At 46.0% G+C, this 23,450-nt stretch overlaps 1 protein-coding gene across 41 annotated transcripts in view; it reads right to left on the bottom strand.

The window, feature by feature from the left end:
* Positions 1-2,495: 2,495 nt before the first annotated feature.
* Positions 2,496-23,450, bottom strand: part of rims2a (regulating synaptic membrane exocytosis 2a) — an 83,115-nt gene continuing 62,160 nt past the window's right edge. For 25 of the 41 annotated variants that reach the window (XM_029838454.1, XM_029838453.1, XM_029838449.1 and 22 more), the window contains 9 exons: positions 22,568-22,597; positions 20,932-21,032; positions 18,638-18,804; positions 13,419-13,663; positions 5,072-5,213; positions 4,875-4,987; positions 4,682-4,783; positions 4,429-4,568; positions 2,496-4,335 (listed from right to left, as the gene is read on the bottom strand). In XM_029838454.1, the coding sequence (XP_029694314.1) occupies positions 4,132-4,335; positions 4,429-4,568; positions 4,682-4,783; positions 4,875-4,987; positions 5,072-5,213; positions 13,419-13,663; positions 18,638-18,804; positions 20,932-21,032; positions 22,568-22,597 (1,244 nt within the window). In that variant the 3' untranslated portion in view covers positions 2,496-4,131. The remainder of the gene's footprint in view (positions 4,336-4,428; positions 4,569-4,681; positions 4,784-4,874; positions 4,988-5,071; positions 5,214-13,418; positions 13,664-18,637; positions 18,805-20,931; positions 21,033-22,567; positions 22,598-23,450) is intronic. The other 16 variants (XM_029838465.1, XM_029838474.1, XM_029838469.1 and 13 more) reach the window with 4 other exon arrangements.

Raw genomic sequence — 23,450 nt, forward strand, 5'->3', positions numbered from 1 at the left:
GAGGAGACACTGGAGCTAAAGACCGAAGGACTGAAACAGTAAATGGGATAAAAGGTATAAAGACTAAAAACTGGGAATAAGAACTGAGGGAGTAAAACAGTACTAAGACTAAAACAGACTAAAACAGTAAATGGGATAAAAGGTGTAAAGACTAAAAACTGGGAATAAGAACTGAGGGAGTAAAACAGTACTAAGACTAAAACAGACTAAAACAGTAAATGAGATGAAAGGTGTAAAGAATAAAAACTGAGAGACTAAGAACTGAGGGAGTAAAACAGTAAAAGTGTCAAGTAAAGTAAGGATAAGACATAAATTTAAAATAATCAGAAAATCAATTAAAGGCTTGATTAAAAAGGTGTGTCTTGAGCCTCTTTTTAAAAATCTCAACAGTCTCTGCGGCCCTGAGGTTCTCCGGCAGGCTGTTCCACAGTCGGGGACCATAATAACTGAAGGCCGCTTCCCCGTGCGTTTTAGTGCTTACATGTGGAATGGTTAAAAGGCCGGTGTCGCAGGACCTCAGAGTCCGCGAGGGATGATAGAATAAAAGCAGGTCAGATAAATAAGTCGGGCCAAGACCATTAAGACATTTAAAAACTAATAAAAGAACCTTAAAATCGATCCTGAAACGCACGGGTAGCCAATGCAGCGATTCTAAAACTGGTGTGATGTGCTCCCGCCCTCTGGTCCTCGTCAGCACTCGTGCAGCTGAGTTTTGTAGTAATTGTAGGTTTGTGATGCTCTTTTTTGGAACTTAGATGAAATGCTCAAATTTCATCAGCTTCAAAGAACTAGGACGCTGCTTGTTACCATAAAAGGACAGTTCACACCAATTCTGCTCCGTTTCTCTCTTTTTGTTCCTCTACAGTATTTTATCTGTGGGATATGATAGTGTCAACGTATAGAGGGCAGTGTTTGGATGTGAGGTGTGATATACCAATACTAAAGATCTGATCACTAAAACACAACAAGAGACTAAGCTGGCAGAGAAGAGACACAGGTGCTACTTATACAGGCTCAATCCAGGTGATTGGACACACAGGTGAAGCACATTAAGGTGGAATGGATGATCGGGTCAGTCGGAAGGCTGAAGCTGTTGCAAATAATCATGAAAATGTATGTTTTTAACATGCTTATATTACAAAACCAGCACCATTTATGTGCACCTAAGGTCTAAACTTAAATAAGCTCACTTTTATGAAGTGAAACCAGGAGCTGAGGTTATTCCAGGAGGAAACATCATTAATAAATCTATTTAGGGATTTCCATTAAATTCAGTCATTATGGGAGTAGACCTAATTCTGATCAGTCCTCTGAGGAAGCTTTATTAGTTAGAGTTTGAATGATTCAGCGTTACCTGAAATGATCTGGCATTTTAAAAGAAGGAATTATTTCTCCCAAGATCTGGAGAACCTCTGAAAAAGGCCATTCATAACCTTTTGTGTATGCATTTGCCTCTACTTGTTTTACTGCACACGTGGGGACCTCGCTTTACTCAGCTCACTGACTTATGGGGTCCGAGCATCTTTATTATCAACAATATATTTCGAGGTCAGCACTTGAATGGAGGACAAATTAACCTTAAGTTATACAAATTAAATGGAAGTCAAAGTTATGCTTGCAAACCTGTGCCCGGGAGTGCGTGTGTGTGTGTGTGTTCACGTGTGGGTTATCACCAGTCAACACTTGGCATCAGTGTAATATCAATTTTTTTTATTTTTAATTTGAAAAATAACTTACATAAATCTCTGTACTCAACCATACTTAACCAAGACATAGCCTTGGCATTAACACATTGCACCAAAAAGAGAAAATTAAAAGGCATTCAAAAGGATAAATAACATATGTCTTTGTCGTCTCTTGAGGCATTTTTCCTGTTCCAAGAAAAAGGTCAACTATGCAATTCTTTTTTTTTTCTTTTTCTTTTTTAAATTGAAACCCCCGACATCTAAAGGTATGTACAATGAAATCAAAATGAAAATATACACCGCAGCTTTTTCTCGGACATTAAAACACGTTATCGTCATATGAAAAAGGAACAATGCCTCATTTCAATTTCATTCAGACATACTGCGACCGAAAGATTCACGTACCTCCCAGACACGAGAGGCATTTCAGAATTACTAAAAAATAGAAAATAAAAAAAAAGAAACTGGTCTTGGCTTTTAAATAAAACTAACAAAAATATAGTAACTCAATTTCATTTTCATTTAAACGAGAAAAAAAACAATTCTGTGGCAACATCCCTTGTTACTTTAATTTGATTTGCTCATCTTTGCTAACAGCGCCTGTTAAAACGAACCCACAGCGACACACGCACACACACTCACACACACACACCTCCTGCATGTTTGCTCTTTTCACCTCTTGCAGTACCCACACGTTTGCATGTTTGTCACCAATACTGAACTCAAACACACTCGCCATCCCAAACGGTTCTGGTTGACCTCGTTAAATAGAAAATATTTTCCTTGTCGCTTTATTTTATTTTTTTTTTCTCCTGGAAAACCTGAAATAAACCATGGGCTCGGGCAGGTGGAATGTCTCTTTTTTTTTTCTTCTTTAGAAATGTCAATAATTGGCCGAGGAAGACCGAGTGCTAATCCCAATCCAGTTCGATTTGAGGTGGAGGAGGGGGAGGGGGGTGGCAAAATAGATGAAGCTGACATGCACTGTACAAGAAACTGCAAAAATTCCAAATATCTTCTTTATCAAAACATGCTGAGTTACAGTAAGGTGTGCCCAAGCCATGTTGCAGAAAATACCTTTTCAACATGCTTGTTAAAACAAACCAAAGCCAACGTAAAGAACATACGGAAACCATACGGGAATGTAAAATAAGCCGCGGTCCGAAAAGGCGGACGGCATCAGGGGACCAAACAGTGGTAACAATGAGGAGAACCCTGGGACAAGGAAGAGAAAGAGAAACATGTACATTTTGCACATTATGTGTATCTTTAAGAGGCGCGAGGCCTCGTACAATGAAATAAATAATTTACATTTATTCTCATTATCACTTTTTGTCACATAAACATTTTTCTGTTAAAGTTTCCTTATCTCGTCTGCAACCACAGACTCATTAATGGTCTAAAGAATGATAAAGAATTCTTTCTTTTTTTAAAGTTCATGATGTTGCATTCACTCCCCTTGAAAACCATGCACTAGTGACATTTCTCTTTAAAAATAATAGAAATTGCTGAAAAGGGCTGATCTGTTTCTATTTTCTTCCACTTTTTTTTTTTTGCAAGTTACAGCCTCAAGAAAATAATCTTTTTTTTCCCTTTAATTTAAATTCATCTAAATTTGTGTCCATGCAAATCAACTAAAAAGGAAAAAAATAAATATAGATATTTTTTGAGATTTCATACAACATATCAACAGAGAAAGAACAATGGTGGATTGTACATCTTTTCACGGGGTCTGGAGCTTTACTGTGTTTACGCTGGACGGTTGATGGCAGCCGCTTCCATATTGCCTCTTATATCCTTGAAGCCTCTCGGGTGTTTTTCCGGTGCAGTTTGATTCATAAACCTGAACAAAGCACGACATTTTTTCTTGTTTTTTTTTGGGATACAAGCTGGGACACACCTCACTCGAAGTGACGGTCTCCAAAAAACTCCATCTACAGCTACTGTAAGTCTGTTGGCGTGGCGTGACTGGGCGTCTGGTTAGAAACGCCGTCACCCCCTTCAGGTACGAGTACACCGACGTTATAAGAAACAAAAGAAAACAAAATGAAAACCAAAACAAACCCAACATAATCAAAGCAGAACATTTAATTTTCATTCAAAAAGGGCTTCTGTAGAACTCCTTTAGTGGTTCCCAGTGCTGACCCCCATGGCTTCAAAGTGGACGAAAACCTGGAACTGACGGATTCCTCGTGCTAAGGAGTTCATTCCCGTTTCCTCCAAACAACAACAACAACAACAGCCGGCAATCCCGGCCGCCGGGCGCTCGCAACGCGCCTCGCCGTGTGCACAAGGTGCGCGATGTTTTTGCTTAAAAGACAGGTTCACATCTGCACCCCAGGAAACAGGCTCAGAAGACACAACATCAAGCATGCAGTGTAACCAGGGGGCGTGGCCTGTAATCGCAACACTGGCTGCTACAACAACGCTATCAGTCCGCACGCTGCTATGATCGAGAGAAACTGTCCAGTGAGGATTGGGAAGCTCTTCTTGTCAGTGGGGCCAGAGTAGGGTCCACCAGTGAGGAAGGAGGAAAGAGCTTGAACCAGCCAATCACCATGTTGGACAGGTCCAGCTCATCTAACAGTATCTGAACTGCTCCCATGAATGACTTGTGGTCCATTCGTCCATAGTCGCCCCACACGATGACCTGCGGAGGGACACACAGGGAAAGGGATTAATGGTTTGCAGCTCAAGGGGGGCTGATCTGAGTGCAGATCTGGTTTTATTAGTGCTCTCTCACCTGTAAAACCTTCCCTCCTGGACTCTCCTCGAACGGCAGTTGCTGCTGGTAAAGAGGATCCAAGGTTTTTCTTGCTACTTTAGTTTTCTTTTTGGCTATGCAGACTCCGTTTTCCAGAAGGTAGACCTTCACATAAGGTGCTGACAACACAAGAAGTGACAGGAGGTGTATGTCAATGTGCTGCCATTGACCTCGGGAGTATGAGGCAGTGCAAAATGTCTTGTTTTAGCAAGAGAGCGACAGCTCAGGTTACCTGGCAGTGACTTGGAACCTGGTTTTCCCACAAGGCCACGAGCTCTGATGACCTCTACCTCCAGCGCTCCTTTCTTCTCCACCATGCCAATCTGGATGTCACCTAAAGAGTAAAAATAAACAACATTAGATGATATGTTTTACAGTAAAATATGTGGTTGTTAATCCTCAAAACGTGCTGGGTGGATTCTCACCCATGGGTGGAGTAGCCAACGTCTGTCGTCCAACCAGCTGGGCGGGGCCAAGACCATCCAGGAAGTCGCTGAACTGTGCATCGGAGGAGAGTCTAACTCCAGGGAAGATGAGGCTAAAGCAAAGGGACGTGTGTTTATATGAGCTCACGCTTACAGAAAGTGGTGGGCAAATGAATCCCATGCAAGTGTCTCCTTACTTTCCCTCTGAGCTGTAGCTGTTCATGCTGCCGTCCGTGGACTCCCGGCTCGCCTGGCGGGTCATCCTGCTTCGCATCTCCACCGCCAGGCCCGTCTCTGTGCTCCTCTGGATCGTGCTACGCAATTTCTTGCCTCCTGCTTCTGGTCGCACGTTCAGAACCACAAAAATGGGAAAGAGAGAGAGAGACACACAAGATGACGCACGGTTGGTCGAATGCACCGAATCGGCGAGTCAGATTATCGCAGAACCCTGCGCCTCGACAGGCCGGCCCCGGAGGGGTGAAAGAAACAACTCCAAAGCCTTTAAATCATTCATCACCTCATCGTGCTCCACAGAGACCGACTCTGTGCGCTGAAGAGAACGTGCACGGCCCTTTTTTGTAGCACTCTGCAGGACTGTGCGCCTGCAGGGGTCTCGCAGGAACCGCGGTGAGACCACGCTCCACCTACAAACATCCACTGTCTGTCTAAGCCATCCTCAGTGATCCAAGATGACAGCTGACTCCCCCCATTAGCTGTGCCGCTGCTCATCCTCACCCAGCGCCCCTGACAGCCTGCGTGTGGAGCCACGTGGCGGTGCCTGTGGCGTGCACCCATAGGATGCCTACGACGGAATGCATACACACGCGGCGATGCTGTAAAATGAAGCCAGAGGCTGATTATTACAAGATGCTCGTTGGAGGGTCTTTAACCTCAGAGTGGGAATTGTGGAGATGAGAGATGTTCCTGAGTATCTCTTGGCCACAAACAGAGAAAAGCTCTTCAACCTTGAAATCTCAGTCATTCAGCCGGCTTCCGCCTCCTCTTTCCTGCTCTTGACACATCGCAACAGAAGCCGCAGACGCAGAGGTCGTCTCTGACGTCGGACCGCTGCTCCCAGACCTCCTCTGACGGATCAAAACAATGCAGCATCTCTGTGCAAACAGCACGTACGGCAGGCTTGTGCAAATGCTTTCAAAGATGGCAGCTTTGCCAGCGCCGGCTGGGTTTGTTTAAGTATCCGCTGAGCTGCGGTCTGACCGACTGGCGCATCACCAAGTCGCTGCCTTAAAATCTCAGCTGGGAACTGCCAGCAGCAGAGCGGAGAGGAGTAAGAGTAAGGGGAAAATATGGAGGAGTAAATCCATGCCCTGCTTAAGTTCTCTGTCAACACAGAAAACTGGAATTAGAAGCGGAAATTTTAGCTGCACTCGCGAGAGGTGAAAGTCTTTATGATAAGATTTGGATCAAATGAAGAGACAGTCATAAAATTATCTTCTTATTAGATCAGGGCTGCACACTGAAGACAGGAAACAATGATTCATCCCAGTTGCTGAAACCGTTTCAAACGCAGCTCCCATCGCAGACACTGAAGGCTAAAGTCTGACAGAATTACATACACAAAATCCAACTTTCCAGTCATCATGAAGCCGGAATCTTTCTCCTTAGTCACACTTGTCTAGACTCTCCCCTGGCTGTCATCTTACCTCCATCATCCTCATCAAAGGAGTTCATGCAGGGAAAATAGACGGCCAGCGCTTCGAATGACGCAGACAGGCTCATCTTGCTCTGGGAGCGTTGGATTCGCATCCCGGGAGCCGCAGCAGAGGTGTCGTGCCCCTGCCTCCCCATCTTCTGAAGGAAGGAAACGCTAACCTCACTGCTAAAGCTTTGCGGAGGACCGACGTGTCTGGCTGGGTAAATGAGGCCGGGGTCTGTGCTGTCCTTCACTGTGTGCCGACTTCAGAGTCTTGTACTGCCTGAGTCTGACGCTCTAGTTGCACCTCTTTCTTCAGGAGGGGGAGGGGAAAGAGCCGCAGCGTGCTCCACCAATCACAGTGCGGGGTGACTCGAGCGCACCTCAGCCCGCTCTGTGGGTGAGCGAGCTCTACCCAGAGATATTGAGACCCCCCCCCCACCTTCTGTTTCTCAAATTGCACTAATCTCCTTTTCTCTTTTTTCATTCACTCTCTTTGTTTTCACCTTTTACTTTCTGCCCTCCCCCCACCCTCCCCCGCTCCCTCCCCATCTTGTCTTCAAGCCACTAAAAACAAGCCATCATTACGCTCGCCAGCAGCCCCCGCCACATGGCGATCACTAAATGTTCACGTGTCTGACGGCTGCTGCCGGAGCGCAGCTGCATTGTGCTGGCAGTATTTCATGTTTTGCTTTCACTGCCTCTCCTCCGAAGTGAGAAGCTGTTGATCGTATTCACGTGCACGACCTGCAAAACACCATCAATCTCTCTTATCCGCGGGGAGATCCCGCCTCGTTGAGTTCGAAGAAATTTGTTTTTCTCTATTAATCAGGAGCCAAAGTGTCAAACAATCGGACCAGCTCGGCCTTTGAAATGGGTCAGATGTGCCTAAACATGGACCTCTTCTCACTCTGTTCCCGCCTGCTGGAGACATCCGAGGTCAGCTTATTCAAACACTCTGGGAAAATTGTGCAAAGAGAAGAGTCTTCTTCTGTGGTGGTCTCTGGAACACTGATAAACCTGCCACAGCGTGTGAGGGTGTAACTCATAAAGGAAATGGATGGTTTTGGGCTAAACTTCAGCTCCTCTGCACTCTCTCTCTCTCTCACCGCTTGATTTAGGTGGAATATCAACTGAAACCGGGCCCACTATTTTAGGCCCAGCTGGGGTTTTTTTACACTCTGGTGCATTTTTGTCCAATTGCAACGACAGCAAGAGTTCTTCTCTCCTAGCTCTCAGATGTGCACTTTAAGAAACGCTGCAACCTACTTCCAGGAAGATGCCCTTTACTGCAAATCTTCCCTCTCTGTGTTTCATGTAGGTCAGCTCAGCAAAAATCACTTCACGCTAACAGCTAAGAGGAAACTGGGTGAGCTCCTCTTTTCAGCCAGAATAGTGTGACTAGTTTGCACGTGAGCAATGGTATTGTGGACATTTTCAGTCCAGCCCCACACACGCGTAAACACAAACACACACCTGTAAACGTGACAGTGAATCTTAGATTTTAACATTAGAAATTAATCAGTGTCACGCAGTTTAATAATGTTAGTGTAATGTATACTATATAATACTGGCTTCTGGTTAATCACAAATGTTAATGAACCTAATTGGTCGAAATGAAAAGAAAATAGCATGAGCAGAGGCAGCGTATCATCAATCATGGAGAAAAAAAAAGAATTAATTTCTGCTGGGTGTATAATGCGTCATAGCAGTCATGGCAACAAGACATATGGCACGTGCTGGCTCTTTCAACTTTTAGACCGTTGCAAAAGTTTACTGTTGCTTTTCCACCCACATGAAATGAGAGGGGCATTCATCCCCTGTCCCAGCACCTGAAGGAGCAGCCAACAGGAGGGTCACAGTTGCGACACACTTACAGCAGTTCTGAAGAAAGTCAGATCCTCTGGACATCCTCAACTTTTATGGCAGTAGGGGGTGGGTGTGGGGTGGGGTCTCTATTTTAGGCAGCAAAGGCAATGGCTGATTTCCCGAAAACATTACGACACTGAACATCAGCTCTGGTTTAATTCCAAACCTGCAGGACTGGGAATAACCATCAACTCAGTGGGCAGGAATCTCCAGAATGTCCACTGTGAGAAGAAGAGGCTATCATCCAAGAAGTCATATTTTCGGTTGAAATGGCAGCCGTCACAGACAGAAGCCTCTCGGAAATCTTTGTGATTAACGGGTCTGAGCCGGGCCAAGTGTCAGAGAGCGACTCTGGTCCCATCCACTGTAAACACAGCTTAATGGACGCCTCCAACCCAGGCGCGTGCGTGAACAGATGAAGGTAAACACACAGGTATGAGCAATTAAACGGGCACACAAGCACATGTGTGAAGGCTGGAGGACATGCTCCGTCTTCACTCCGTTTACATTCCCCGCTGCCACCTATGATGAAGGCCAGCTCTGCTGCCTGGAAGTGCCCTCCCACTTGGCTTAAACATGAGCAGCCATATTCATAGAGAAATAATAACATCAGGCTGAGCTTAACTGCACAGGAATGAAGCAATATTTACCATATGATGATCTCTATTCAAAGATTTGATTGCTTTAATCAGCTAATTAAAATTTGTCTACATTCATCTAGTGGTAGTTAGATGAACCAGGTTAGGTGAAACTAATAAGATAAACTAAGCTAAGCTATTTCTTTTGTTTTTATTTTAATGTCCAGTGGCTACAGAGACCATGAACAGAATATATAAATAGAATAAGTTGAAACATTTTTTTTGCTCCCTAGACAGTTAATCTAAATACAACATGAGTGACGCCACCCACAGTTCTCTTCACACCCTCAATGAAAGAGTCCACTGAGGGTGCGAACTCCTTCATGGATGTCAGCTCCGAGTTGAAGGTGTGAAACAGGGAGGGGTAAATATAAAGCAGATCCGGCCCTCGACCTCTGGATGCTTTTTCTGGTACAAACAATAAAAATAATGCGGAGAGGGAGAAAAGCTGTTGTGTCACATGTTGCATGTGACAGGAGATGCAAAAAAAATAAATAAACATGTCACGGCAGCAGAACTTCTCACGTCCTGCTGAAAGAGGAACTGCCAGTAAGCACATTCATTTAACTGTGGATGTAATGAGCGGAAGCGTTTGGCTGACATGGTTGCACTGACCACACGCAGCTCCAACTGGCACCAACTGCAAGAGGAAGTTACCAATTTAGTCTCAGTTGATATCTAAAAATGCAGGGTGGAAGTTCGCTATGCGTCCAGTTCAGAAGCACGAGTCATTGAAATATTACAGTTTGGAGCCTCAAATTTAGGCCGAGTCGATGTGGGTACCCGAGATCCCGAGCCGCGCCGCATCAATGGCGTTAAAAACGAGTTCATGGAAATCATTAAACGATGCTCCTGCATAATTACTGAAAGGGAGGAAGGAAAACAGCAGAGTGGATCATTCTGTGAGTACAGCGTCTGCTTGGAGAGACGCAATGTGCTGCATTCAGTGTGAAAATAGCCCATTTAGTCCACATGCACATCCTGGCTCATGAATAAGTATAAGGTCATCAGTGGTGCTAATACGACTATGAAAACAAGCTGGATTATGATAAACGAGCGCGTCCAGCAGACTTGCAGGGAAATTATGAATATCATAAAAAAGGTGCACAGGAAACACGCAGAGTTTCAAACTTGTGTTCATCCGAATAATATGGCAGACGTCTGTTTGCTGCCCCCGGTGGCTGTACTGAAGACTACTCTCACAGATGTCCCACAACAGGCAGTCACATACAGCAGGAATTGGTAGAAAATAAAAATCTCCATGCAGAACCTGTGAACCAGTGCTGACACTGCTACAAAGGAGGCCCACAAGCACCATCACCCCAACAGAACAGTCGTTTTGACAAGAATAATCAGATAAGTTGGGTACAAAAATGGTCAAGTCAGAGTATTTCTCACGTATAAAATCTAAAAGTTAATGACCAGAGAAGTGCTGAAGCTAGTGGTACATTTATTTGCTTTTTTATGTATGTGCACAGATTTTTTTTTTCCACCAAAGAAACAGGAGAATTCACTATTGGATGTGTAAAGTCGTTTAGACGTCACAGCTGCAGCAGTTTGACAACACACGTGCATGAAAATGACTAATCTGAGAGGTCAGGCTGTCCAACGTTCACAGCCTTTCACGTGGACCCGTGATGAATGGAGAGAGGAAGAGATCATAATACAGAGAAAATGATGGAAAAGACACATAAAGAGACATTCAGGTGGGATTAAAGAGAAGAATAGTAACCGGAATGAGAGCACACTGGGGCAGCAGCATCCCTGCTCTGGAGGCGCCCTGTTCATGTATCATTCTGAGAGCGGTGCGTCAGCTTCGGGCCCCCAAGGAAATCAATTAGCATCCTCAGCTGCTGAGCCCGTCACCCGAGTCAGCCCAGAAGATAAATTACCTGAGCCAAAAGTTCGGAGTTCAGCTATTTTACCGCGGCTGTGCAGACCGGTTTGTCTGAAGGCTTTGGTGGTTTTCATCAGCATCCGGTGACTGATTAGGTGAGAGGAACCAAGCAGCCAAAACATTCTTTATTCTGTTTACATTAGTGACTTATATAGCCAACATATATCTGCCTTTACCGTCAGTGCTTGTGGATATTTTGAGTGTGAGACATGTTGCATTCTTTGGAGTCTGACTGAGTATAAACAGCAGTTTGGGCTTTTTTTCATAATGGGATTCTGTTCTCAGGATCTGGAGGAGAAAAGCACAAAAATGGCAGCAACGCTGCTCCAGCAGGAGCAGGTAGCTCGCTGATGATTCCATCTTTGATTCCTTTCCATATCACAGTAGGCCGCCTCGCTCATTTCTGACTCTCACTTTCCCTATTGAACGCTCCCCTTCCTTTGTGTGTGACCGGGAAGGTGACATGAATGGAGCATGAGCCGCGACACGTGTCTGGGTGCGTTTCCGCTGTTCCCGATCGGATCTTTACCAAAAGCGGCTGCCCGCCGGAGGAGACAGGAAGTCACGTGATGCACTCTGGACTGGAAAGATGGGTTGCTCTCGGGTAGCTACGCTTTTCTGTTTTCCTGGATGAAAGTCTCGTCCTTTGAGCACTGCAATGACAAAACCAGCAGCCTCTGCAGCTGCAGATTGTGTACACACTACTTACTGTGGCCACCTGGGAGCACATCCATTCCATCTGACTAAGCTGTGTTTGTAGAAGCCAGAGTCGTGCTTCTTGGCGTTTCTGCCCACCCCCACCTTGCATTTGGCAGGGTGCAGCGACCATTGAGCGCGCTCTTAAAACCATCCTTTGAAAACACCTTTCAATCAAACGATGAGCATCTGGGGACAACAGGGTAAAGTAGGGCAAGAGGCAGCCTGGCAGCATTTGTCCTGGTGCGGAACCGATCGCGGCTCGTGAAAGGAAGACGTGTGTGTGCTGGCAGACGCCAGCTGATGCACTCAGAGGGACCGAGTGAAATATTAATAGGTCTGGCAAATTCAGAGCGCTGTAAAAACGGGTGCTGGAGAGAGACCTGTCCGGCGTCAAACTGTCAAATCTAAAAACGTAAAAATCTACAAACAAACATTGGATTCATTGTTTATCTTTTTCCACGAGAAAAGCCACCTTTTCAAAGTCTACTTCAAATATGACGAGTTCTTTTTGTTCTCCGAAACATCACTGCTCCCAAATAAAGGCTGATCGGCATATGGATACCTTATTAGCAATGAGTACAGCAGCAGCCTACGGAGCAGCAGCAGCCCATGTGCCAGTCGAATCACGAGCCAGCGGGGCATCGCAGCGCCACGTGCGCGCGACGCCTCGCTTCATCTCACCTCGCCCTGCACCCATTCCTCCATCTATCACACTGTCCCTCCACCAAAGTGCTGCAGCCGCCGCTCAGCAGACGGCACCGATGTGGGACAGGACCAGGACAAATAGGAATTGGAATTTTAAACATTGTTTGTCGTCCTAATTTTAAATGACAGAATGGTGCCTGTGTCGACACCTGACACAGCGGCACGACCTTCACCTCAACAGAGCAGACTGCAAGTGCTCTTCGAGCCATCTTTTCACAGCTCCGGCAGCTCAGCCCGGGGACGATTAATATCGATTATGTTCAAAAAAGGAACTTAGCAAAGAGTATACCGGTGATAGAGGGAAAGTGACAAAGCCCTGATACACAAAATAAAAGTTTAGCTGCTGTCATGCGGTAATCTATCATCTATGGAAACGACTGCTTTTCCCCAGATTTGTTCATTCTTAGCGTTACCCCTGACTTCAAGTCTTTAGCTTTGTAGATTTCTGTGGTGTATTTGTATTCAGTATTAAAAGTTTCGCCAAAGAGCACCACCCCTAGCTTTCCGGTTGCCATAGATACACGGGTTTCTCTTGCACCTTTACCCTTTATCGCTTCTGCAATAATTCCAGGATAATAGATGCTAACAATGCCATAATATTACTGTAGTTGCCAGTGAAGGTGGCTCTTTGGGACAAAATGCTTCATTCATCGAAAAAAAACGGTATAATTCGCAGTATACCATACATACATGTGCACACAGTCTCACAGGCACTAAACACAATGAAATTGATGCGAGAGCTAGAAAAGATGAGCAGGGAACAGCGGCTGAGGTAGCAGGAGGGTAAAGCTGCTGTGGCATCACGCTTCCCAAACTAAAACGGCCAACTTCAGCCATGAAAACGCAGTAGCGAAAGTAAAAACAAGAAGGTTAAAGGAGAGAAGGGGAGAAGTCCCGGGAAACTTGTTACCTAAAAGGAGGGGTGGGGAAGGGAAAGGAGTAGGAGTCTGCTGGAAGTCCACGAGCCTTTGAGATAAAAGTTAGGGAAAAAGGAGGAAGATTAGAGAAGCACATACGGGAAGAACGCAGGACGGACGCAGACGTGGACGTACAGACGGCACGGTTGGAGCTGGCTACTGTACCTGTTTGGCTGAGCTGCGAAGTGCTCTGGCTCTTGCGAGACATTCCCACCATGGCCTGCATCTTGGCACCAATGCTGGAGCGCCTCTTCTTGTCGTCAGTGCCTACTGTGCTGACCGCCGTGTCTGATTGGCTGCCGTCCGTCTTCTCCAGGTTACACATGTCGCCGCTGATGCTTGTGCTCTTGGTCATGTTCATGCCGCTGGAGGAGCCCATCTGCCTGTTTTTCATTTTGGATGCAAAGTCACTGTCAGCGACCGCCATTGTCGGGGGGGCACGCGAGGGCAGGGAGAGGAGGGGAGAGAGAGAGAGAGAGAGGAGGCCCAGAGGAGAGGATGGAAGGAGGAGGGAAGATAAGAGGAGAGGAGACAAGGAAAGAGTTCAGGTACAGGAGTTCATGACTTACAGCACGGCTCAGTATAACTCAAGGCGTCCCTCTGCTGTGTTTAGCTCATTAAATCTTGGAATAACTGGATTTCTGGGCCAGTTTCTCCTTTGAGACAAGCAGTTTTTTTTAAATATCCCAGTGATATAATTAGAGACATCAACACACTTGTCTGACGCTCAGTTTCAAGTTTGAAAGTCATTGTTTTTCACCCGTGTAAAGATTAACGTTGCAACTGCCAGTTTTCTGACAAAACGCCTACAAACGGATTGTTCTTTTATGTTGGTGGTGCATATTTATGTGACACCTGCTTGGTGGAGGAAATCTGAGTGTCTACTTTGACAATGAAAACCCTGGAACACATTTATGCCGGTGCTGCTGCTTTGCTTTTCCTGCAGTGGCAAAATTAAAAATAAATGTGTCCTAATGAAAGAAAAGGGATCAAATCTTTACAACAATGGCTGTGCGGTTCGTGTGGATTCCTGTGTAATTGTAGGTTTATTTGGTGTCCTGCTCTCCTCCTGCACACGTGGAGACGTAAACACACGACACTAAACCTGACAGAGCTTCTCCGTCTTCAGCGTTGCTCGCCAGCACTTGCTCTTCACATGGAACTAGGCCAGAGTCCAAATTAGGCTCTTATTTTAGCTCGGCTAGTAAAATCATCACCAAGAGACAAATTACATTCTGTATCACATGGCTGTGCATTTTTAATAGGATGAGTTATATGCAGTAGCCTCCGGCTGCTATCTATTAACGAGGCAGCCTGGCCGTTCGCCGTTCGAGCAGCTGTAACGGACAGAAGAGACGCGTTGACAGGAAGAGAGTCGATGTGTTTGCACAATTGACCCATTTTCAAAGAGGCTTCATCAAGTGATGCTCCGACATATCAAACAATAGCGTCAGTCTCATTAAGAGTGAAGAGGCTGCGCAGAACCGAGAGCACGTCTTCATTTGCTGTAAGTAAGGAGGCAACGCTGCCTGGCCTAATTACGGAGGGTTATGCAATTTTTGGCTTTATATCCTCTGTTTTCCGCACGCATGATTGCCACAGAGGAGGAGAGCAGCTCATCACCTGCTCAACTGATGTGTATGCCTGTGTATAGAGTCTGCAGAAAGGTATTGGTGGGGAAATATGTCCGTCTCAGTCTGAAGCATCTCAGCCGCTCTTCTCAACTGACTCCTTGATGGATCCCCCTGCGATTTCATATATAAACATCAGCTGTTTATTGGAGGATTAGTGGCTTTGATCAGTTAATGCAGGCCCGGAGCTTTGAAGCCGGCTCCGCTGCTGACAACGCCACAGGTGGATGTGGATGTGGGCGATATCTTAAATGTCAGTATCGTGGCAGCCAGGTCTCGTTTCATCTGCTCCTCACAGGACAGCAACGCTTTCACGCCCAGAAAATGGACAAGAGGGGGTAAATAAAGAAGTAGGGTCCAGAGTTGTCTTCATGTTCCATCCCTGCAGACTTGCTGGAATCAACAGGTCTGTATATACTGGACTGGAGGACCATTCTCAGCTGTATCCAGTTCAAAACCTACTCATTCTCCTGACGCGCTTCCCTTTTTGTTGATCCAAAAGGATGATTTACTGGTGTACCTGGACACGTTGGACCTGCCAGGCTGATTGAAAATAAACACAAGTGTGGGGAAAGTGCCTGTTTGCCACCATTAGCTCACTGTTTCCTCTTTAATTACTGTCCTCCTGAGCGGATCTTGGCTGCCGCGTCCGTCGCTCTGCGTCAAGCACCAGGATCTGCGGAATTTCTCCAGATCCGTGTCAAGAACACAGCGTGTGGATTGCTCACCGTGTGTTGTCAACCGGACCGAGATTTCCCCCGTGGCCGAAACAACACCTGGGTTTTATTTACTTATTTTCATACTTTCATACTTGCTGTGATGTAAGATTAAAACACAACAAAGAAAGCGGAAAGTCATGACACCACAGCCACTGTCAGACTCTACTTCTTCGGTGTCAGGTGAGGTGGAAGAATGGGTTTCCATGGTAACTGCGCCCCTGCCTATAGCATTAGCATGCACACATCCTTTTCAACACAGCTCTGAGTATTATTATTAAAATCAAATGTTGGTATGGAAACAGTAAGGAACAGGAGTCTCTAGACATGCTGATGGGAGGCTCCAGTATGTACCTGTAGGCCTCTAGGCATCACGGGCGCGCGTGTGTGTGTTTTCGCCTCCGTCCGTTAAAGTGTTTGTACCTGCAGCCGTCACCCACAGGCTTGTTTAACGTGCAGCAGATGCATATTTACACAGTGACCTCAATACATAGATGAGTCATGAGTAAATGTAGCCGGCGCCTTTCATACCCAAGGAGCAGCGAATGAACCTTTCATCTGTTCATGCTGCGAGCGTTTCAACCTCCACCTGTTTATTTGCTGTAATCATACGTCTTGATGTTCGCTGGACTTAAAGACTTAAAGAGGTCTTTCCCTGATTTAAGTACATACAAAGCTGTTTTTCCATGTCTCACGCAAAACATTATTGGATTAAATATTATTAAATAAAGGTCATATTCATTTTTTGATGTCTTGACAGGTTAATCACCTCATTTATTTAACAAATAGTTTCAACAGTAATCCTCCTCCATGTCAGACAGAACAACATCGGCTAATGTTTACTACTGTTTACTGCTCCGTGTCCTTTCTTATTGAAGTAAAAATGATACCTTTACCTGCCAATCTGAGGAGAAACTTGAAGATTATGTATTATCTGATCTGTTTATTTGCATGCGTGCCACGATATTTGCATTGAGTTTAAGCACATTGACACCTTTAGTTAGCAGCGCAGCATTTAGCATTTGATTACCTCCACCAAGAAGGTTTATGGAGTCTGTTTGACTGTCATGGACACAACATCCCAGTTAAATCCCCTCTTTTGTTTTCCCCAGTAAAGAACTGGTGTGTTGAAGAAATATTACAGATCTACTGTAGCTGTCATGAAGGAAAAGTGGGGTTATCACATGAAAGAGAAGTCGGGAAGCAGGATTATTCCAGCTCACTTTCAGACAGGAAGGAAAAGCATCTCAAGGATGTTTTAAAATGTTTCCAGTGATCTCACTGAGAGTGAACTGGTGGCACGGCTGTGGAGTCACACAGGGTGGGCATGTCGATGAGTAAGCGGCGGAATATGGAAAAGTTGGAATGATGAGGCGCAGATGCAGACGGGCCTCAGACAAAGCAGGGAAGCATGTCCCAACACAGACACACAGAGACCAGTGAGGCAACACAGAGGGCAGCTTCAGCACAGAACATCACGCTGACTGGGGACGGCTTTAGTCCGCCCAGAGCAGGTAACAGTAATCTGCTCCCTCCTACACCTGCCCTACACGGCGTTCTACACTCTGGTGCAGACTTAATCACCTATCAGAGGTTCTGCAGCTCCTAAATTCATGCGCACTAACTGGGGTCCTGCTGTGAAGGTGATTAGATTGCGAGGACATCTTCTTAGAGGAGGGAGCTCAGCTCGTGTCCCGCTGTGGGATTTGGAGAAAATTTGTTCTTTGCTCTTGACACACTTTTGACACTTTCTCGAACGCGTCTCTTCAGAAATAAGCTAGGCCCTCCTGCGACTGGGACAAATTGATATTATGTTAAATATAGCCTTCATATCTGGGGAGTAAAGAGTTGTATGAGTTCCATACATGCATTCAAACACGTATGTGTGCCTGAATATACTTTAATTTCTCGGAAGAAAAGACAAAGGATAGCAAAAGAAATTTTCTGGGAATTACATCAAATCTAAATTAAATTACAATAAATATTCACTTAACATAGTCTTTAGTAATAAAAATAAATGTTACATTGTCGTCTGATGGAAATAAGTGGCGGCTTTAGCTATTAAACTGTGGACAAGGTGCTACGATGATCCCGTGGTGCTACAGCTACAGTAAGGTGGAGGTTGGGGGCAACAGGGCCACAGTAACAGGTTCACAGGGGCGGAAGAGGAGAAAGTCAGTATTAATGGGAGATCTGGGTCTTGTTTTTGTTAGTAGGACTCTGCAGGTGGAGGCTTCCACACGTGTTACCTGAGGTCGGTCTCTGAGACACTCCTCTGGTGCACGTCCTCTTCGTTCTCCACCAAATCCTCCTGCTGCTCCTCTGAGTCTACCCTCCCCACTGAGCGCTCCCTCTCCCCCTGCGATCGCCCCTCATTGCCAGCCCTCCTCTCTCCCTCTCTGCCCCGTCCACCTGCTTCCTCCTCCTCTAGCACCCCCCCTAAGTGCTCATCCCCCTCCTGAGAGTGGCTCCTCGAGCGCAACGGGCTGAAGTTGGAGACGGATGCAAGAGAGCAGCACATGCAAAGCAGAAAGGAAACCAGACAGAGCATGAATACGGTCAGAGAGCCAACAGAGAGACAAACATGGAGACGCAGCGCAGCCAAAAACAGTCAGCTCAGCACAAAAAGCTGAAATTGACACTTATAGCAAAGCTTCGTGCAAGTGAAGTTCGTCTTTGCTTTGCTATGAGACAAGGAGATGCAGTTTTATTCATGTTTGTGTGTCTTCAGACGTGAACAACCCCCCCGCCTGCTGCTTGCAGAAGCAGAGTTCAATCATTTGGTTCCAAATTGATCTGAAGCGGAGCCAAATCTGAACTCGCCACAGCGGGAAAATGACGCCGCCAGTGGGCGGAGCGTTTTCCCCTTTGTGCTTTTTACCAGGTCCAAACTGTTTCAAGGCTGAAACGTTTGGACGTGGCAACCCGCTGCATACAGGCAAGTCAACAGCTGAAGGAGGGGTGGTCGTCCAGTCCTGATTACAGCTCCGTAACAGAGAGACAATGTCCAATGTCCCCTCATGTGAGGTCAGCCTACCGAATCTTGCGGTTCCCCTGCGGCCTTTCTGACTGGACAGATATGTAGCTCGTGCTGCTGAACCGAGAGGCGCTACTGGTTCTCGAGACAGCGGACACGTCGCTTACATCGCTGTCCGATGACTTGGCCGACAGGTTATCGGATCCCCGCAGATCTCTGCCGGAGCGCTGCAAAGACAATAAAACACACACAAGAGGTTACGTGTCAGGTGAAAAGGTTTTTTCTGGAAGAAACACGCTTTAATCAAACATTACATGACGGCAGACGCTGTTAGCTTTTTAAGGAGCAGCAGTCACGAATGAGCTGAGCTCTGCTGCAGAAAGAGGCTGATGTGGGAGAAGTAATGTTGACTTAATAGTGCAGAAAGAACAGAAAGAAGAGCTGTGAAGCTATTGCATAAGAGGCATTATGAGGCAAAACTTCTAGAAAAGCAGCCTGAGACAATAAAAGCTGTAAAAAGTAAAGAACTGTGGTGTGAATTCTGTGTGTATTTGTGTGTGTGTGAGTGTGTGTGTGTGTGGGGGGGGTGCTGGGGTGGAGGGGGAACTGGATTTTTTCACTGCCAATTCCACATTTCCACACTTTCATTGTTTAGCATTGTTGCTAACACATGATAACAACTAAAAGAAGCTCTCTTAATTACACTCCAAAGCATCTAAATTCCCAAAGAATTATTGGGACGTGTACTCAGTTTCTATTCTTAATTAACCCTTCTTAATGAAAACGCACTGTGGGTGCCAGAGAGATGTTCCTGTGGAGGACAGAGCCAACAGTAAATCATTACACACCATCAGCAGCGGAAGGAGTCGTTTTTTGTGCTGACAGTCGATCTCATTACGGTTCTTTGGCTTTGGATATTCGGCTTATTAAGAGGTGGAATCTGACATTAGAAACATCGCTCAGCCTCATTAGTCAGTCAGGTGGGCTTCTTTAGCTCATCCTACACGTTCCTATTAGCCAGCTTGAAATAAATGTAACTGGAGCAAAGGAACTAAAACACATCCTCGATTCTCAGAAAGTCTGAAGGATGGAGGGTTCTCTGCATTCATGGGGGAGCTTCTCACACCAGTTTGGAGGCGATTCAAACCTACAGTGGAACAGTCGTCCCATCTCCATGTCCAAAACTAGCCCGACCTGACATGCTTACAAGGACACCAATAGAAAACAAACATCCAATAATTTATTAGAGGTCAATAAACTCTGAGAGATGCAACATTCGTCTGGTCATCGTGATGAGGTGGGATTTCGGGACACGATCTGTCAGGGTTGATGCCCGACCAGAAGACCATGAAATCAGTGATGCAGGTGGTGGATTCCAGGCAACGTGCGTGTGTGTATGTGCGTGTGGTTGTGTGTTTTAGTTCCAGCAGCTGCAGCTTGCAGGGAGGAAGATTAAGTGTGCATATGCTTCAAAAAGGAATTTGAAATATTTGGATACCAACACGCAGAGAGAATAACCCTGATGTAAACACCGAGCCCGGTCTGACGTCAGACAAACAGCTCACGTCGCTACTAAAAGTGCCCCCCCCAAGAATGATATAAGCTCTGGTGACGCAAAAGAATTCTGATTTATCATTGGCATGTTGCCACTGTAGATGTACTCCAGGTTCATATGTATCCCAGTCGCCCCACCCACAGACCCCAAACATGCAAATTAAAGTCACAATTGGGGGCAATTTAGAGTCTCTAAATTGCCCCCAATTGTGACTTTGCCCTGCGATGGAGCCGTCCAGGGTGGGCATACCGTGTTGCATTAAAGAGAAGCCTTCTGTAATTTACAACTACATTTCAGCGGTGGAGGTTATAGAGCAGATAAGGAGAAGTGAAGGTTGTGTCTGCTTTTTATAGACAAAAACAAAAACACGGAGTGGTGCTGCAGCTTCATACCACTGACTTAAAAGGAAAGCTGGGGAGGCAGCATTAGGCTCACTCAGGCCGCTCTGAGCTCTCCAAACACGTTTGGGACCTTGCGAGAACTAAGTAGTAAACAGTGGCCTCTGCAAACACTCACTGTCACATTCCCTGACTTCACAACAGAAAAGGCTAAAGGCTCGTGTCGTGCAGGCTTTTTTCAGAAGTAGTTTGGAGTGGTTTTTTTTCTGCTCTGGTGTGTTTTTGTTAGCATTATCAGTGTATGAGCACAACCTGTCGTTAAAATGCGCACGTGTGTACACGCCTGACTTGCAAAATGCGCCACGTGACCCAGCGCAACTGCGCAAACAGCACATCACAGGTGGGTGTTTGCTGCAGCTGGAGGGAGCGAAACACACCCGGAGTTTGCAGAGGTGCGGTACCTTGTGGTAGTCCTGCTCCAGTCTGGAGTCCGAGCCAGCTCCGGGCTTGTACTTGTTCATCTTCAGCTTCATCTGCCTGGTTCTCTCCTCCATGTCCAGACCTGAGCACAGAGATGGGAGACTGTCAGCTGGGGGAGACGGTGCTGATGGAGGCTGGATGGAGGGACGAGGTGTCGTGATGGAAGAGGAGCTGCAGCTGAGCCATGAAGAGACACGTCTAATGGGGAAAAGCTGAATGGTCCAGTGCTTCAAAACAAGCTGACGCTAACCACTAGTGAGGATTAACCTATCAAACCATCTAGAAATGTGGCCTCACCAATCTTCTATGTGACCCAGACGTCGCTCATCAATACAGAAGCAAATCCTAACCTGAAAAGGCCAAAATTTCCCAACAAACGCTTTCTAATACACCCAAAATCTGATTGGCCACCAGTCTTTCAACATGCTCCCTGGCTCTCCCTCTGTGTGATATGACCGCAGTGACAGGGTGAATGTGGACGCACACGTACGGCCGCCGTGCATGCACACACACACACACACACACACGCACACACACACACAGGCACACACACACACACATACTGACACGCACGAGAAAGAAAAGCGGTGCAGTTCAAGCCAATGAACGAGTGCAGGTACTGTAGGAAAGGTGATATTTTTCCCATCCCTTTGTCTTTCTGATTAAAATTGACATACCGGTAATCAAATCTCAAATCCTACACTCTCATTCTCTCTAAATTCTAGCCAGATAAGAGAAGCACAGAGCAAACCGCCCATTATGTCATCTGCTATTGTCACTGTCTGCACCTTTAATTGCGTAGATCAATTATAGAGCCTGTGCTACTGTATACCTGCCAAACACAGGAAAAAAACAGCTCTGATGCTGGGAACGAGGGAAAGTCGTGATTCTTGTTCAACAAATGAGGTTTAAGAAGTCTGAGAACTTTTAAAGTGCTTAAGTATATCACTTAAACACGGCAGAAAATTGGGCTGCAGAACAAGAATATGTAATCACAGTTAAATACACGTTACATATCTGGTGTTGTCCCTGGTCTCGTCCTTGGACACAGACTGGTAATTTAAGATGACTGAATCTCTCAGCTTGTACTAAAAACAGCTTGTCAAGCTCTGTCCAAACCTCCAAGGCTTCCTAATTAATGTGTTTTATTTCCATGATAATTTCTTGGAATCTCTGCTGGAAGTCTAGCTGTGATGACAGGAGTCCGTGGAGTGTCCTTACAAGGGGGGGACTATTTATTCGAACTAACTATGTGCCTTGGATGTCAGCTTCTGTCTCCTGTTTTATTTCTTTGAATGAGATTAGAGGTCTGACTATAAATTATATTAAAGAAATGCATTCAGCAAAATTTTGGGCAAGTCAGAGAGTAAAGAGCCGAGTAAGGAGAATTTTTTTCCCATTTCATGATCGGTTGTGAACAAGCGGTGAACATTAGCAACAAAAAGCCTCTGAACAGCAAAATCAGAGTGCGAAAAAGCAAAAACTAGTGATAAAACAAGCGCATGAGGAGCGAGTGAAGAGAGGAAAGATGATGGAGATGAGGGCAGGTGAGAGGGAGGGCAAGCCAGAAAAGAGATTAGAGAGGAGGGGAAATGAGAAGGTTGAGAAGGGACAGACCTGAGTTCGTCCACCTTGCGTCCATGTCTTCTGGGATCACATCACAGAATGGACAGACACAGACAGAGGACAGGAAGATGGATGTGAGAGGATGCGCCGAGGGCAAGGGGGGGGGGGTACAACGAAGAAGAGGAAGGAAGGAGGAGGGGTACAACATCGCCAAGAGGCAGTTGAGGATGTTGAGGGTGAGAGAGGAGGGGAGGGGGGGACACAACACAACAACAAATACGACACAACAATGACAAAAACGAGCACAGAACACACAAATAAAACCGTAAAGTAACAGCAAAATCCACCATGGACACAGTCGGGAGAGGGCAAGAGGCCAAGAGTTTAGGAAGAAGAGCTGCAACAGCAAAGAGGCGTTAATGTCCCAAACGACAGATATACTCTGTGAGGAGAGGAGGAAGGAGGTAGGAAGCGAGGAAGGAAGGGGGCAAATAGGAGATGTCACTTGAGTCTGCATGGGGCAGCTGTAGGGAGACAGCCTGGAAAAATAACAAGGAAATGAAAAATAAAGGAGAAAACAAAGTGAGAGCACAGAGGAGCAATGCAGAAGAGAGGCCGAAGAAAATCAACACTGCAAATAAAGCGCGCACACACGCACGCACGCACGCACGCACACACACACACACACACGTGCGCGCGCAGCAGACAGGTTACACACTACAGTATCTGGAAGACAGTTATGCAACTGCATGATTAATTTGCTTTCAGGCATTTCTGTTGCTTCCGATTGCATATCCCCCCCCCCCCCCGCACATTATTCATGTCCTTTTATTCCGCTCAGCCTGCAGAGAACCTGTAACACTCCAGAGGACCTTGTGTTCTGCCTCTTTATGAGTAAACCGTGCTTTCATGTCGGCCTGTAAACACTTCCATG

This window comes from Takifugu rubripes, chromosome 7 (genome assembly GCF_901000725.2).
Source record: "Takifugu rubripes chromosome 7, fTakRub1.2, whole genome shotgun sequence".
Taxonomy (NCBI): Eukaryota; Metazoa; Chordata; class Actinopteri; order Tetraodontiformes; family Tetraodontidae; genus Takifugu; species Takifugu rubripes.